At 41.2% G+C, this 16,465-nt stretch overlaps 1 protein-coding gene and 1 long non-coding RNA gene across 3 annotated transcripts in view; one reads left to right on the top strand and one right to left on the bottom strand.

Moving 5' to 3' along the window:
* LOC140697161 (uncharacterized) overlaps positions 1 to 5,959 on the top strand; it is a 42,944-nt gene extending 36,985 nt beyond the window's left edge. Inside the window, exons 3-5 of the long non-coding RNA XR_012074002.1 lie at positions 1,235 to 1,455; positions 4,922 to 4,982; positions 5,651 to 5,959. This is a non-coding gene — a long non-coding RNA (uncharacterized lncRNA). The remainder of the gene's footprint in view (positions 1 to 1,234; positions 1,456 to 4,921; positions 4,983 to 5,650) is intronic.
* The window catches only part of TSHR (thyroid stimulating hormone receptor), a 127,356-nt gene extending 110,891 nt beyond the window's left edge, over positions 1 to 16,465 (bottom strand). The window contains exon 1 of one of the 2 annotated variants that reach the window (XM_006206127.4): positions 16,143 to 16,465. In XM_006206127.4, the coding sequence (XP_006206189.1) occupies positions 16,143 to 16,345 (203 nt within the window). In that variant the 5' untranslated portion in view covers positions 16,346 to 16,465. The remainder of the gene's footprint in view (positions 1 to 16,142) is intronic. The other variant, XM_072963538.1, reaches the window with a different exon arrangement.

Raw genomic sequence — 16,465 nt, 5'->3', positions numbered from 1 at the left:
TAAGAGCATGGTGTTCTTCAGCCAGCTGGCTAGAAACACTCTCCCGCACAAGACAGGTATTCTGAAAACCTTTTGACATGGGAAAGTAGTTTCGTAACTCTAAGCCTCTGAAAGTAAGTGTGGACATTTTTGGTGTTCAGATTATCGTATCTAAGGCGTAAGGCATTTAGACAAGGAGTCGGGCTGCTCTCAACATCGGTGTGTTAGAAATAAAACTGCCTGAAGAATCCTGGAAGTAAACAAACCCTGGCCTTTTACATCTGTTTTCCCATGGGACAACTTGCTGATCGCTCACACTCCTTCTATCCCTACAATGCGGACGAAAAGCAAAAACATTATGCTAAGTAAAGAAGCCAGGCACAAAGGTCATATGTTGTATGATTTCATTTATATAAAATATCTAGAATAGGTAAATTCATAGAGAAAGAAAGCAGATTAATGGTTGTCAGGGGCTATGGTGGGGGGGGGATAAGACATAACTGGTTAATTAGTACAGGATCTCCTTTAGAGATGAGGAAAATAGTTTGGAACTAGAGGTGATGATTGGACAACATTATGAATACTAAATACCACCATATGGTACATTGTATGAATTGAGAGGTGTCGGGGGGAGGGGAGTGGAGGGAAAGGGCCAGATTTAGGAAGATAGCTACAGAACAGTAGAGAGAGTCTTGGATTTAGAGTTTGAATACTCTTTCACTTACTGGTTGTGACATAAAAGATAAGAGAGGCGACACTTTTGGGTCTAAGATTCCTCACCTAAAGTGGAGTCAAACACTGACCTCAAAGAGCTACTGTGAGTCCTAAGTTAGCTATTATACGTGAAAACACATAACATGGGGCGGGACATAGAGCTAACATGCAAAACATAATTAAACAAAAGAAAACAACGTAACAGGGACAGGCTTTTTAAGGCAGTACACAAAACCCATTTAATTCATATTAATAGCTTGAACTCTTATGATGTAATAAAAGTAACTTGAATTAATAAATCACAGTAGATAAAAATCATAGCAATTTTCAGAAATCCAAACACTCTGAAGAACTAGATGTTTTTGTAATTATAGTTTATACTTAAGTTTTCTGGCATCAAGGCATTAACTGAAACCTAAAAATTAACATTATAGCAAAATCTTCTCTCTAGTAATATGTTTGAACTACATCAAGAGTGACTCTATTTCACCAATTTAAAATTAAAAAATCAATAACAACACTTTAATATCTCTGAAACCAGGACTCCACTGATTGAAAGGGAGGCTGGATCGCCCTAAGGAAACTTCTACAACGCCACCATAGAGGTGATTCTCAACAACCAGGTGGACGAGATGGCTCGTTCTGTGGAAATCAAACCATGCTGGTGCACAGGACATGAATGTAATGACCATGGTGACAGGGATTGAAGCCAAGCATGCGTTCCTTTCATCAAAGCTAGTCGTCATCAAACATACTGCCTTTGTGAGTACCCAACCTGCCAAAAGTAGATAGCTATGCTGCACCCTTGATAAGGCAACTTTCCTCAGAGAACAGTTAGCCATTTGGTGGAAGTCTGGTTACATTGGACTCTTTCCACCCTGTGGAAAGTAGTGATTCATTTTAAAAGGAACTGCTATTTTGAATTTGAGCTTGCTTTCCCTGACCTCAACGCCTCCAACAGAGCCACTGTTCAAGGGCTTGATCTACCAGCATGAAATCCCACATAATACTGCAACAACCAACTTTGTACAACACTGCAACAACATAATACTCAACCAAGAGACATATTTCATGGCAGAGAGGACACAACAAAAGGCACATGACCACCATATCCACTAGTCCGACCGTGTGCCCCATCCTGCAGAAGCAGACTCCCTATAGAACAGTGGACTGACCCACTGAAGGCTCATCTAAGGTTCCAACTTGGGGATAAAGGCCCGCATGGTTGGGGATTTGACCTAATGAAGCATACATGCTGAACCAATACTCAAAATCTATGCTATTATGTTTCTATAGCTAGAATTCATGGGTCTCAGGACCTACGGGTGGTGGCATGATTGACCCCTGTACCATCACTGCAGTGACCTGCTTTCAGAATTTGAACTTCTCTATTCCTGCCAGATTAGAGGTCTTAGTCCCTGGAAGGAAAGATTACTTCTACCAAATAAAACACAGGGGGCCTGATGCTTGAATGACCACCTGGCCATTTGCACTCCTCATACCAGTGGATAAATAGGCAAATAAAGGAGTTTCTCTACCTCTGGGAATAACAGAACCATGAGAAGCCAGGGTGACCACTACCCATCACATTAGCAGCTGTGAGGAGTATGTCTAGAGTCCAGGGATTCACTGTGACATATCATGGTTCTTCTGTGGCCAGTGATAATGGTGAGTGAAAACATGGGGCAACAAGAAAACTAAGGGTGCAGAACCCTCAAAGGTGCAAGTCTGGGTCCTTCTACCAGGCAATCACCCTGGGCAGTCAAAGTGCTGGCCCTGGGTGAGAGAAAACTGGAATTGGAGTTGCCAAGAGATGATGACTATCAATTACAAACTTGGGATCAACCACAACAGGGCAGGCTGTAGCTCATTTTACAAACTCTCTTGCATTATGTCTTTGCAAGGATTGCATCTTGAAGGAGGCTCTGTAGCAGACTGGACTTATATACTCCTCTCTCTCAGGAAAGAAGTAAGGGCATCTTGTTTGTACAAATCTGAAGGTCCCACATTTTAGTATGGGGGCCAATTATAATGGAAAGCTTGGGAAGATCTGAGTGGTACAAAGACTGAACCACACTGGAAATGTCTTATACATCACTTGAGATCCTCTCAGCCTTATGTGAGAGGATCTCCTATTTTAGCTGTGCTGTAGCCACCAGTTCATGCAGAAGCCAACTAGCTTCACCCAGGTGCAAGCTGACAGTGCTGCGACTCAGCCCTGTATCACACCCCTCTCACCTTCCACCCTCGGGCTTTTCTGTTAATATCTAGAAACTTTGTTATCATTCATGCACACAAAAAAACCTTGAAGGTTGGTGCATTAACACCTTGACCTACAGGGGATAAGAATTAATGGATGAAAGTTTCCCTTTCCTCCCTCCTAGAACAAGGATCCTGAGATGCTTATTGTCTGAATTCTCAGGTAGTCCCATGGGATCAGCAACCATCTCCTTGGAGCAGCAGCAAACTCTCCCTCCCTCCCTGCTTCCCTTCCCCATTCCATCATTCTGCTCCCTAGAATCATACTCCCCAGAAAGAATTCTCCCACAGGCTCTCCTTCCTGGAGAATCCAGGCTAAGACATCATCAATTTCTCTTTTTCACTCAGACTCCACATGATCTGCTAGAAAATCCCATTGCCTTTGCCTTCAACATAAATCCAGAATGCACTATTTCTCAGCACCTTCCCTGCTATTAAGCTGGTTCAAGCCATTGTTGCTTCTCACTTCATTAATAAACACGATAGCCAGGGTGATCCCAGTAAAATGTCAAGCAGTTCATGCAATTTTGAGGCTGGAGGGTCAAAATCCTTACTAGCTTCTTATCTCATTCGGAAAGATGAACAAAACAAATAAAGATTTATTTTTTACACGTATATTTAATGCCTTACAATGATCTACACAGTACAAGATGCTCTGTCCCCCATAACTGTTCTGACCTTGTTTTCTAGAACCCTCTCTGCTTCAGCTACATTTCTCTCCCTGTTACATCTTAAACATACTATGCGTGTTCTTCTCATGTCCTCCTTGACTCTGGGTCTTTGCATTTATTCAGATTCCCCCCACCCCAGATATCAGCCTGGCTTAGTTTCTTTTAGGCCCTTCAGGTCTTTATTCAAATGTCACCTTCTCAGTAGGGCCACCTCTGACCATTTAAAATGCAACTTCCAGCATCTCCCCCACTTCCTTTACTTCACTCCATTGTACTTACCACCATCTGACATTCTACATGTTTTCCTTACTTATTTCTTAATTTATTTTCAGTGGCTATTTTTTTTCTGCTAGAATGTAAGGTCAAGGAGGTCATTTATCATATATCTCCAATGCCAAGAATAGTACTTGTATATAACAGGTGATTAATGAATGTTTATTGAAAAAAGAAACAAGAAAGGAAGGAAGGAAGAAAAATTAACTAGATTAACATGCCACCTATCTAGAGGTAAGATTGCTGGTCATCCCAAATCTTTGGACCACGGCCATGAAGCCAGAACTAACTGAAAAGGGTGCTGAGAAGGAAACAGAGCAGTCAGCCAGCCCACTGAAGACTGCTACTGGAGAGCCCCTCATTTACACCCACCCTTTAGAGCCTATTTAATCTCATGCACAGATCCTTTCCCCAAAGTTAGCCTTCCAGTTTCACAGCTCACAGAAAGATAGAAATAACATAATATAAAGTAACAGTACCTGGCAATAAGAAGAGATAATTTCAATCCCCTAACTGGAGTTGAGTAATTATGATAACACTCGGGTGTGGGTAAAATTAAGCTAATGCTTGCAAAATGTAATCCAAAAGCTTCATGTATCATATAAATAGAGAGATTGTGTTTTTAAAAGAAAAACTGGGACACAGGGAGCTCTTTCCAGGTGCAAAAGGGGTGTGGGAAGTTTAGTTAAGATGATGGTGAAATATTTGTATTTCTGGATTATTCTAATGGTAAAATAGTCCAATGGTAAAAAATCTAGGGCATATTTCAATGTCACTACATGTAAGAGAATAACATTTACAAGATGCTTTAAAAATCACAAATACCTGCTCTGTAATTTTAGGAAAAGAATTTGTTTTGAACATTTCTAAACACTCCAAATGTTCTTAAGGATTCATACAGAAATGAAGCAAAGGAAGTAATCTCTGACATCTAAATTGAACCCTTTAAAACCCAACTTGTAGCTCTGGACAAATGGGACTATTTTGCCCATACTTAAATTTTCTTCAATTATTTTTAATTGCAGTAATTGGAAGGCCAAAGAGTAATGAAGCAGACTGCAGAGCTTCCGTGAAAATGGAAACGAGGTCAGTGTGGAGGATTTAATGTCAGATATGAGGCACTAGACACTTGTAAAATCTGTTTTTAAACTACTGACTTGAATAATAGACACATTCAGTGAACTTCTGTGTGAAGAGCCATTCAAAAGAACAGGCTAAGTGTGAGGCAGAAAAAAAGTAACCGTAATTATACATTCAGGAGAAAAAAAATATCACATTTAAAGGTCAGGAAGGTTTAAAAAAAATACGGTTTAGCATTCTTTGTAGTAAAATAAAAATATTTATAATAGTTATAGTTAATATCAAACGTATACTTGTAGTCACACAAAAATGCCAAATTATGCCAAAACAGAATTTCCTAACTCTTTAGAGGTCAAGGACACCTCTGAAAATCTGAGAAAAGTTGGAGACTCTCAGCAATGCACTGATGTACTTATATACAAATTTTCACATTATCAAGATTTCCAGGAGGACAATCATAGCCCCCAGGAAGCCTATGAACCTCTGGCTAATAAATCTTAATCTGAAGGGTAACAAACATACTTTGTTCAAACAAGAAACATAAAATAATCAGATTTCTTAGCTCTGCAGGGAAAAAAACATTTCAACTCATTGATAAATTCAGATAAAATTCACTCATTTAACAACACATTTTAAGTATTGTGAATTTGTTTTCTACGTCTACTACTTTACAGAGCTGCTGTAAGAAGACAGACCCCAGGATAGCCAGGATTTGTTCATACAGGAGAAATAACCAGCCGTTCTGGATCCAGGTGTCTGAGGCCAGGACTGAATGGGCTTGGCCTCTGCAGAGCTGGTCTGATCAGAGGCTGGGCCCTTAATCACATCCAGCACTGCCTCCCAAACTATTTCCTCACTGGCCTTCTTCAGTGCCTGCCTTTAGTGCTTCAAGGCACTTCTGTGGATCAAGTCACTAAGACATTCAAATATAGCATTGCATTAACCTGAAGGTACAAGGAAACGCTCCAGGAAGGTTTACAAGAAACCATATGAAAAACAAATACATGATGGAAAAGAATGAAAAATTTTAGTAATTTTTTGGAAGTTACATTAAAAAAAAAAAATAAACCAAAGACTTCAAATGTCTTGCTTGTCCTGGTTTCCTTCTGGGTGTCCCAGGTACCCCGGGGCCCTCCTCCACTTTCCTCTTGCTTAGAGTACCACCTTGGGAAAATTAGGAAGCACTGGGAGACAACTTCTTGGAGGCGGCTGTCCAAAGGACCTCTTTAACATGTCTCTAGTAATGTGAGCAAGTAATGAGAGATGTGGTACCCTCCTCAGATGGCATTTCAGTATCTAAAGAACTAGTGTCCCAGATAGCCAGGAAAAAATATGAAACAAAGGCAGAATTCCATCTGCCTTAACGGGGCAACAAAACCAAAGGAGTTGGAAAAGAATTACAAAAGGGTGCAAAGAACTCAATGGGATGACATTAAAGTGCCTCTGGAGACATTCATGTATGCACTTACTCATTTATTAAACAAATATTTGTTGACTACCAATTATATGCCAGGCCTCTTCTGGGCACTGGGGATATATAACCAAATAAAACAAACAACAAAACAAAACAAAACAAAACAAAACAAAAATCTTGCCCTGGTGGAGATTATATTTTTGTGGGGAAAGACATAAATAAGAAACATAAAAACAAGCAAATTGTATATAGTATATCAGAAGGTGACAAGTGCTATGGATTAAAAAATTTTTTTAAAGCAGGAGTATTCCATTTAAGAGTCACCAGGAAAGCCTTATTGAGAAGGTAACATTTGAACAGAAACTTGAAGGAGCTTGCAAGGATTAACCACAGTGATGTCTGAGAATAATGTTTGAGACCTAGGCAAGGACCAAATGTGTAAATCCCGACAAGTGTGAAGAACAGCGAGGAGCCCAATGCAGTCAAAGCTGGATTAAGAGTGAGAGTACCAGGAAATAGAATTGGAAAAATGAAGAAAATCCGAATCATGTAATGGCTTTCGGGCCACTGTAAGGACTTTGGTTTTTATCTTGAGATAACAAGGAACACTGCTGGAAATTCCTTAGTAAGGGGGGACATGAACTGATCTACATTTTAAAAGCTCTCTCTGGCTACTGTGTGAAGAATTGACTGTGGAGGACCAGGGTGGAGCCCAGAGGGCGTTGTAGGAAGCTCCTGCAATAAGCCAGAAGGGAAGACACTAACTATCTTAAGAGAACCAAAGAAATGCAAAATTCAACTGAAGCAGTAAAAATAAACGAAGTTCAGTTGGGGTTGCATCTTGGGGGTTGCAGATTTTGCAGTGGTATTGAAAGACCAACCCCTTTTTAAGTTACTGTCTCCCAGTTATGGTAAAAATACACAAGGTTCAAAATGTCCCACTATGTCCAGTGAGCCTCTGGACATTATGGTCTATCAGTAAGATTAATGAGCAATTTATCCCCCAAATTGGGACCTTTGAGAGTGAAAGGGATGCCATTAATTATACCTGGACAACAGTGTAAGAGAAGGTTCCTTTAAGATAGGACAACCCTAAATACAAGGAACCTAGGAAGCCAGTATATGATTCCATAAAGACCTGGAGTTCATTAGAGGAGGAAGACCAACTCATTTAATGAATAAATGTCTTTTAGCCTGGTAAATTTTAGAATTGAGACTAGAAATGAGAATCTAAATCAGACCTATAGTATTAATACGTTTGTGTTGAGTTTAAGAACAGTCAATACATATTCGGTATTTTCAGCATTCAGCATTTGTATTATTTAAACTTGGCCTGATGGAATATCTAATAGATTGGACTTGCAATACCAGTTTAAAAGGTAGAACTGAGTAATTTATCTCAACCCATGATTTAAGTTGTTTTTTTTTTTTTTTTTTTTACTGAGTTTTCTTGTAAATATTTACTGTGAGCCAGTAAGTGTTCCAAGCATTCCATATATATTGTAGGGGGAAAATCATGCTTCAGTGGAAAATTAGGCATTGACTGAGAGCTCATTCTTCCAAACATTCTGAGTCTGATTCTATGAGAGCTACTTTACACTCTGTAGATTGTAGGTAACTGATAGTAATACAAAATAATTTTGTCTGTAGACACGCAAATTCTATCCTGTCAGAGCTTCAACTGACTCCTTCCACTTCACACATGAAAAAAGTTAGTTTTGCCTTCATTAACATATTCACTTCAATAGTCCTGATCTATAAATGTGTTGATTTTTGTGGATTCCCCTTTAAGCAGATTGCAACATCTTACCAGTTTCTTCAATGTAATGGGTTGACTAGTGTCCTCCTACCCCAGATTCATGTCCACCTGGAACTTCAGAATGTGACCTTATTTGGAAGTAGGGTCTTTATAGATTTAATTAGTTGAGGTCATACTGGATTAGGGTGGGCCCTAAACCCTATGACTGGGATCAATATAAGAAGAGAAAAGAATACATAGAGACAAAGACCCATAGAGAGAAGGCCATGTGAATAAAGACACAGAGATTGGAGCTACAAGCCAAGGAGCACCAAGGACTGCCAAAGGCACCAGAAGTTGAAGGAGGCAGGAAGGATTCTTCCCTAGAGCCTCTGGAGGAACATGGCCCTGTTAACACTGTGATTTTTCACTTTTTGCTTCCAGAATGGTTAAGAATAAATTTCTGTTATTGTAAGCCACTCAGTTTGTGGTGCTCTGTTAGCGTAGCCTTAGGGAATGAATACCCTCCTTAATGAGTTAGATACAGTCTTTAATGTGCTTGATTTACAGCTGCAGAAGAGTCATGATTTTACTTGTCTTTGAAAATTATTCTTAAACAGCATTAGCTCATTCACACCTCCCAGCAATCCAGTGGGGGCAGCTACTATTATCTTTCCTATAAACATGAAGGAGCGAAGGCACAGAGCAATTAGGCAATGCTCTTGATGGGGTTTAGGACCCGCTACCGCAAACTACAACACCTTGGCATGTTGAATACTTCAACGAATTTCAGAAACAGCATGTGCAGGGAGGACTTCCTGCCTTTCCCCTAAAGCAGGTCTTACGATCTCCTTGTAAGAACTGTCCTCCCTATACCTGGTGGAAGGGAACGTCCCTGTCCCCGAGAGGAATCTGAGTCAACAGAACTTGTACTTTGCTCCTTTATTAGACTTAGCTCAGACCCTTTTCTGTCCTGTCAAACTCCACTCTACGTCAAAACTAGCATAAAGATGCTCGGGTTTAATAGCTTCTTGGGTCTTCATTTCCTGAGGAAGGCTCTGTGTCCTGTCATGTAAAACTCATATTACATAAAATCGTATGCTTGTCGCTTGTTAATCTCTTCTTTGTTACAGAGGCCCCAGCTGAGAACTTAGAAAAGTAGGGGGGGGAGTTTTTTTTTTCTTCCCTACATTCCCGAAAGCATACCTAGGAAATGGTAGAGCAAGGCATTCAATCCAGACGACCTCACTCCAGAGAGTGTGCTCTTAACCACTTCACTCTCCTTTCCCTGTAAATAGCATTGGGTTGCCTAAAAATTTAGGATTCCCCGTACTTACAAAGTTTAATTTAATAGATTTTCTAGAATGTTCTTGTTATGGAAATGACAGGCCAGCCAAGAAACAATCACCACTCGGAGGGTTGGAGTACTCAGATTTATTACGCCGGCGGGCTCAGAGGGGCTTCTGCTCTGAAGCTCTGAGCACCTCCAAGACATGCACATGAGGTTTTATAGGGTTAATTACAAGTATGGGGCTATTAGCCAATGAGGTTCAAACAACAAAAAGCGAGGAATCAGTACACTAGAGCTTATCAATTTGGAACAGATCACGTTACTGACACTTGTTGAGCTTGGATTTACGAGTTAGCTTGTTAGCTTGGAGTTACGAGTTAGCTTGTTAGCCCAGTAAACTGACACTAAACTTTAGATTTACAAGTTAGCCCGGCAGAACTTATATCAGTAAACCGACACTTATCACACTTAGATTTGTGACTGAGCTTGTTAGCCCAATAGACTGACACTAAACTTCAGATTTATGAGTTAGCCCAGAACTCAGATCAGTAATCCGACACTTGTTGCACTTAGATTTGTGACTTAGCTGTTAGCCCAGCTGGGCTTTTCCTTCACATTCTAAGCATTTGGAAAGTTTTGTCAAACATTCAAGTGCTTTAAAAGAAAATATATTAAATTTGTATTCATTTAAACTATTTATTATCTTATTAAGGTACTTATTAAGATACTATTAAATTATAAAATCTTCCTTAAAGTAATTTTTACAATTAATTAGATTTACAAATAAAATAATAAATATATGGAGAACTCTGAAAAACCTAGGTTTTACATTTATTGCTTTAATGAATCAAATATTTATTTTTAAAACCAGTTATCCTCAGAAGTCTTTTTTGTACACAAAAGTTGGCCCCATAGACATCAGAATTCACTTTGACCTGTATCATGTTATAAATATATAGTATTATTTGTTGCGCATCGATGTCTTTGTCCCAAGTGAATAAATCAAGGCCTTCACTGTTTAAGTGAGAATTCTTCTAAGCTCTTCAAATGAGCAGCTCCATCTCCTGCAACAGTGCTTCCCTACCCTCCACCACCACCCATGCAGCTGCTTATGCCCCACTTCTACTAGTTCAGGGTACAGCTCAAAGCCTTCTCTGAACCCATTTAAGTCAGCTCTCCCCCCAAGTACACTCAGCACACTTACAGAATTCTAATTATATGTTTACTTGATTACTTGGTGAATATTCAGCTTCCACACAAGACTGTGAAATCCCTGAGGACAGGGACAAACACATTGGCATCGTTCTCCACCAAATCCATAGCTTCACACAGTGTCTAGGATACAGCCAGCGCTTTATAACCATTTGCATAATGGAAGAAGTGACAAGCAGTGCTGAGGGCCTATGGTCTCTCTTTCAACAGAAACTCCTCATTTGGTGCACTATTAGAAGGACACAGTTCTGCATCTCCCACTACTGACACCAAAAGTGGGGGGGGGCCCTCTCCTTCTCCTTCCCCCCAGCAGCTAGGACTCAGCAGGTAACCTACAGCAGACCATCAGATGCTCTCAGACAGGATATCACCCTCTGGCTGCTGATTCAAAGAGGCAGGGACAATTGAGAAATGACTGCTGTTTGCACACAGACAGTCAGGCAGCTATATAACCGGGTGCCTAGCACCACAGATGTCCTGCAGCTATAACTGCGGTATTGTCCATGGAGTTGTTCCAACCAGATGGTTGGCTGTGGCTCCAACATCCTGCCTGCCGTGGGCCTGGGCCTATTTTCAAAGCCTGGCTCAACAATGATTCTGTAAATTATATATAATTCTTTCAAAATATTTCTTTCCTCCTTAAGCTAGACAGAGTGGGTTTTCCATTACTTACCAACGAAAACCTTGAGTGATACACAAAGCTCACACAGAGCAACAGAGAATAGATCTTGGAGCCTGAAAGCACAAAGTGAAGCCGCCTTCATCAGACATCAAGTATTGGTCTGTGCTTGGGCAGCATGTGGGCGCTGGGGCAGAGTGCCTCTCTTTAGGTCAAGAACCTAACGTTATTCAGGTTACGACCACTGATTGCAACCAAAATAATTGTGACATATGGAATTCATCCACATTTCCCTGAGTGTGGAACTGCTGTGATTTGCAGACACATAAGATTATTTTAGGTGAAATGTCCGCATGGCATTAAATAATACTGAATCACACAGTGGGAAAGTGATTCCCTTTTCCACTGTCTTTCAGTCCTTCTGATACCACCAAGGACACCACAGTGGATTGGTGTTTCTTCAATATTTCTTGAACACTTATTACTCTTCCTTTATGATAAAGAGAAGGCAGCCTCAGGCTCAGAGCATTCATAGACAATACTCCCGAGCTAGAATATAATTACATTTGTGTTTTCACTGTGTGTGGTTGTCTGGTTACCTCCTATTTATAGCAAGTCATGCTAATTTTTCATTTATAGTCGTGATTTCAGCTTTCTAAACAAAATTCCTTTAGTCAAAGGAGTGAGTCAACCTAAAGATACTGAGTGAATAATAGCACAGGTTGAACACAGATAGGGTGAAACCCCTGAAGATGGTGAGTGACTCTCTTCAGTTTAGAAAACACCAGCATAGTCCATCAATTAGAGCCCCAGATACAGCACGCAAATGACTAAACGCCGAAGCAAAATCTGGAACCTGGAAACAACAGGTGCAACAACTCCAGAAGCATTGTGAAGGCACACACGTGTGTGACAGACAAAACACCACGCCACTGAAACCCTAGACTCTCGAGACGGGGGATGGAGCAGGTAGAGGCGGTGGCTGTCAACATCATAAAACGAAAAGCAGGTAAGTCAAAGGGACACAGCAAGGTAAGGTGGCACTTTCCTGAGGAAGAATCCATACAAATCCGGAATAGCTGTCAAACCCCATCCATTTCCTCATTCAGAGAAGCAACGGCCTCTCATACACAGAGGTAGCAAATGGCAGCTCTCTGAATGAGAGTGATGGGTCAGTCTTGCGATACTTGGGGTTGAGACAATATGATCTGTAATTATACGTCAGAATGTAACATTTTAATTTTAGTCTGCTTGCTTTATTTAAGTTCCCTTCAATCAGTAATTCTCAATTGGGAGGAGCATTTTTTTTAAACTACCTGTACATCAAAGAGTCTAGAATGTTCCACTGAAGGGTAGGGATACCAGCTCTTCCTCAGTTCTCACCTAGTGAGAATCACTGTTATACTGAGAATGTATCATGCCATTTGTAGGTAGGGGAGTGGGTAAAAGGATTCAGAACCACTGTTTCAGTGAGACCCACAAACAGTATAAGTCTCTCCCACCCATACACCAGACCACCAGGCAGGTGTACGGGTGGTAAAGAAAGGCAGTCTCTTTACTTTTCAGCATCACGCTAGTGGATAAAAGAGAAGGGCTAGGAAAAATTGCTCTCAGCACCAGAATAATTTGAAAAATGGTTAGGCAGTGGTTAAACAGCATCTATATTTGGAAAAGAGGGTTACCACAGAGAACAGGTTTTTAATGACAAAGATCTGATTTGTTCCAGCAGAGAACGCCTTCTATGATATAACTTAGCTATAGTCTTTCTTTTCCTCCTTCCCTCACATCCTCTCTTTCTTCTTTCCCTCCTTCTTTCTCTTCCTGTTTTCTTTTCCTCCTAACCTTCTATTTCCTGAGTTCTTGCATATTTCTCAGGCCAACAGCCCCCAAAGTTATCTGTGGCTTACTGGACATCACGAGCTTTCAAACTTCTTTCTCCAAAGGCTCATGGCCATACTGTGCAGAAGCTGGTCGGGGGAGACCCACTTTCGTCTGAGAGCAGGGGTTTCAGGGTGCAGCTCTGTGGTATTTCACACCCCGGCACCACCACTTATGAGCTGTGTGACAGTGAGCAAATTGCTTCATTTCTGTTGTGCCTGTTCTCTCATCTATACGAGGAGAGTAATAAAATCATCTACTCAGTTGGATTCTGTGAGGATTCAATGGACGAGTTGGTGTAAAGTACTGAGAACAGGCACAAACACAGCATGATCGTTAGCTTTACATACTGACTTCTCTCAAAAGCTCTCCTCTCACCAAAGAGTTCTACTGCCCCCCAAAGATCTGAAAATCATTTTGCTACTTCTGCACATGGCTGTGGTCATTGCTGAAATTAGCGTAGCCTTTTACCACACCTTTCATCGACTTTTCTCTTCCTCTCATTCTTCGGAACAGCCCCTCGTCCTGCCCTCCCTCATCCCACCCTGCACTGTTTTCAAGGTCAGGTTCCTCCTACTGCTGTCTTAATTCAGTTCTTACCCTTGTGATTCAGTGGATTCCCTCAGACTCGTCTCACTGCATCACAGGCATCAGAAAGTACCTTAATGGAACCCCTCCTTCTACCCTAAAGGAAACTTGGGTCCTCCCAAATAAATCATCTCACCTCATTTCACAGTTCCTGAGAGAGGGATGAAGAGAACTTGTTTCCTGACTCCTGTTCCACTGCTTTTTCTCCAACATTTCCCTTCTCCCTCATTGCTTGGCGGAATTATACACAGGATGACCCTAACTTCTCTTCCACTGTCAGAGCCACATTTCTCTTGGATGGCTCTTGAAATTCTGCTGCCTTTATTGAAGTCTTTGAGGACGTGATGTCTCTAGCCTTCTTTCTCCCCATCACATACTGGACAATCTGAGACCAGTATATTTGTTTGTTCATTCATTCACTTAACAAGCTTCTTTCTTCCTTTCTTCCTTTCCTTCCTTCTTTTTTTTTTTTTTTTTTTAGCACCAAAGTAGTTCCAGGGTTGAATGACAGGGTCCCTGTGTCAGAGAAGCTAACTGTCCTGCTTGGGTAGGCACTCAGAGAAGTAACAAGTTACAGAAAAACTCTATGTAAGGGCTAGGATAGGGTTCACACATAGAATGCTGTGGGGGAAGATAGCTCACCCAGCCTAAGGGTCATGGGTCAGGAGAGGCTTTCTGAAGAAGTTGACCCCTAATCTGGACCTTGGTGTAGGCATTAGCCAGTTGAAGAAAAGGGAGAAGTTGCTTTAGGCAGAGGGAATAAAATGTGGGAGGGAAGGCAATTGTGGGAGTAAAGAACTTTGGGGAAAATGCCAGGAATTCTGTTCATTAGGAATGGAAAGTCAGATAGAGAAGGAGCCCTGAAGACTGAAAGACTTGGCTAGGTCTTAAAGGATCTGGTAGGCTGTACAAAACAGTTTTATCATGGGAGCCACGAGGAGTCAAAGTAGGGGTTTAATCAAGAAGATGAGAACATATTCTATTCCATGGTGTCAGCGTGGAGACTGAAGCACTGCTTGGAGGTCACTGTATTAATTAATCCAGGTGAGAGAAGAAACTGAGGTATCTCAGCACAGAAATACACACCTGTGGTGAAACACTCATAACCTACTGCTGACTGTTTCTATGAGCTAAATTTCTGAGGAAATCGTACATACAACTTCACCACTGCTTTCCATTTATCTACATTTTCTTTATAACCTGTGCTTTCTCACATTAACTGGGCTTAACCAACCTAGATTGTTTTTACTATTCTTTCTTGCTGTTCTATTTTTAACCACTCAAGAAAGCCTTCTTCCCTTGGTCTTTTTATAATTATCCATTCAGTTATCATTGATCTAAATGTCTATTAAGGAAAAGATATACACAAAACTTATTTAACATCAAATTTCTAATTTGGTAACACTTAACACACAGATAAAACATGCATTTTATGAAATTTCATCTCTTTTACCTCTACCATGCCTACTCCCAAGGAGATTTTTGGATGCACTTTAACAGTGGGTGGTTCACATTTGAGTATTAACTCAGATACTTCATACAAAGTTAGCTTCATACAAAGTATAAAGGGTATACAGTCGACCATCTGTATGGGAAGGTTTCACACCTGCGGATTCAGCCAACCCTGGATTGAAAATACTCCTGGGGGGTGGTGGGGGTGAGGAATTCTGGAAGCATCCAAAAAGCATAACTTAAATTTGCCCCACACTGGCAACTATTTACATAGCATTTACACCGTATATACAATGATTTATGTAGAGTTACAGTGTATTTAGAATTACTTACATAACATTTACATTGTATTAGGTATTATAAATAATCTAGAGATGATCTAAAGCACACAGGAGGATGTGCTTAGGTGACATGCAAATACTACATCGAGCATCCTGTATTGTGGTATACACAGGGGGCCTGGGACCAATTCCCCATGGAAACCGAGTGAGGATTATATTTTAAAGAGAGCCCTGATTAAACTTTGTCAACTACTTGATGAATTAAGAGACCTCTCCCATCTAGAAAGACTAGAAGTTGAAACACTTTTTTTTTTCAATTTTCATCACCCAAAGGATCAATTCTCGAGTTGCTATTAGTCTTAATTATTTACATCTGAGGTATAATAAGATTCAGCCAGGGCTGGGAGCAGGCAAAGTGCAGAAGAGCAGCTCTTTAGAAAGAACAATTTTCACTTTTCGTCTTGAACTAAAGTTTTGTTAACTTCATCTGTGTTATAAATAACTGGGGTGTCAGTAATCCCAAGTTTGGTCGATGGAGTTTTTATTCTTCGTAGACACACACACACGCAGACACGCGCGCACACCCACACCCTTTGGCCTATTCTCAAGCTCTTTCTGTGTGTGCACTTCCATCCACCTTTCCGAGCTGCCTTTGGCCGCTGGGTCTCACCCTCTCCTCTCCCAGGTACTCACAGAGTCTGCGTGCTGGGCGGTAAGCTGGGGATGCGGTGGATATCCTTGCAGGTGACTCTGAAGTCGTCCTCCTGGTGGCACCGGCAGGGCGGAGACGGACAGCCTTTCCCCCTCAGGCTCCTGGCCAGGGCAAGAAGCAGCGCCAGCTGTAACAGGGGCGTCGGCCTCATTTTCCTCGGGTCTCCAAGGCTGTATCTCTCCATCCTCCACTATCGCCTCATTCTCAGCCTTCTGCGCCTCGGGTTGCCCCAGGCTGAGGGAGAGAGAGAGGGTGGGAGGAAGGAGGACTGGATGGGGTTGTGACCTCAGCACCTGGGAGGAGG

This window comes from Vicugna pacos, chromosome 6 (genome assembly GCF_048564905.1).
Source record: "Vicugna pacos chromosome 6, VicPac4, whole genome shotgun sequence".
NCBI classification, from domain to species: domain Eukaryota; kingdom Metazoa; phylum Chordata; class Mammalia; order Artiodactyla; family Camelidae; genus Vicugna; species Vicugna pacos.
Note: the sequence above shows the minus strand (reverse complement) of the source record. Positions and strands in the feature narration are given on the sequence as shown.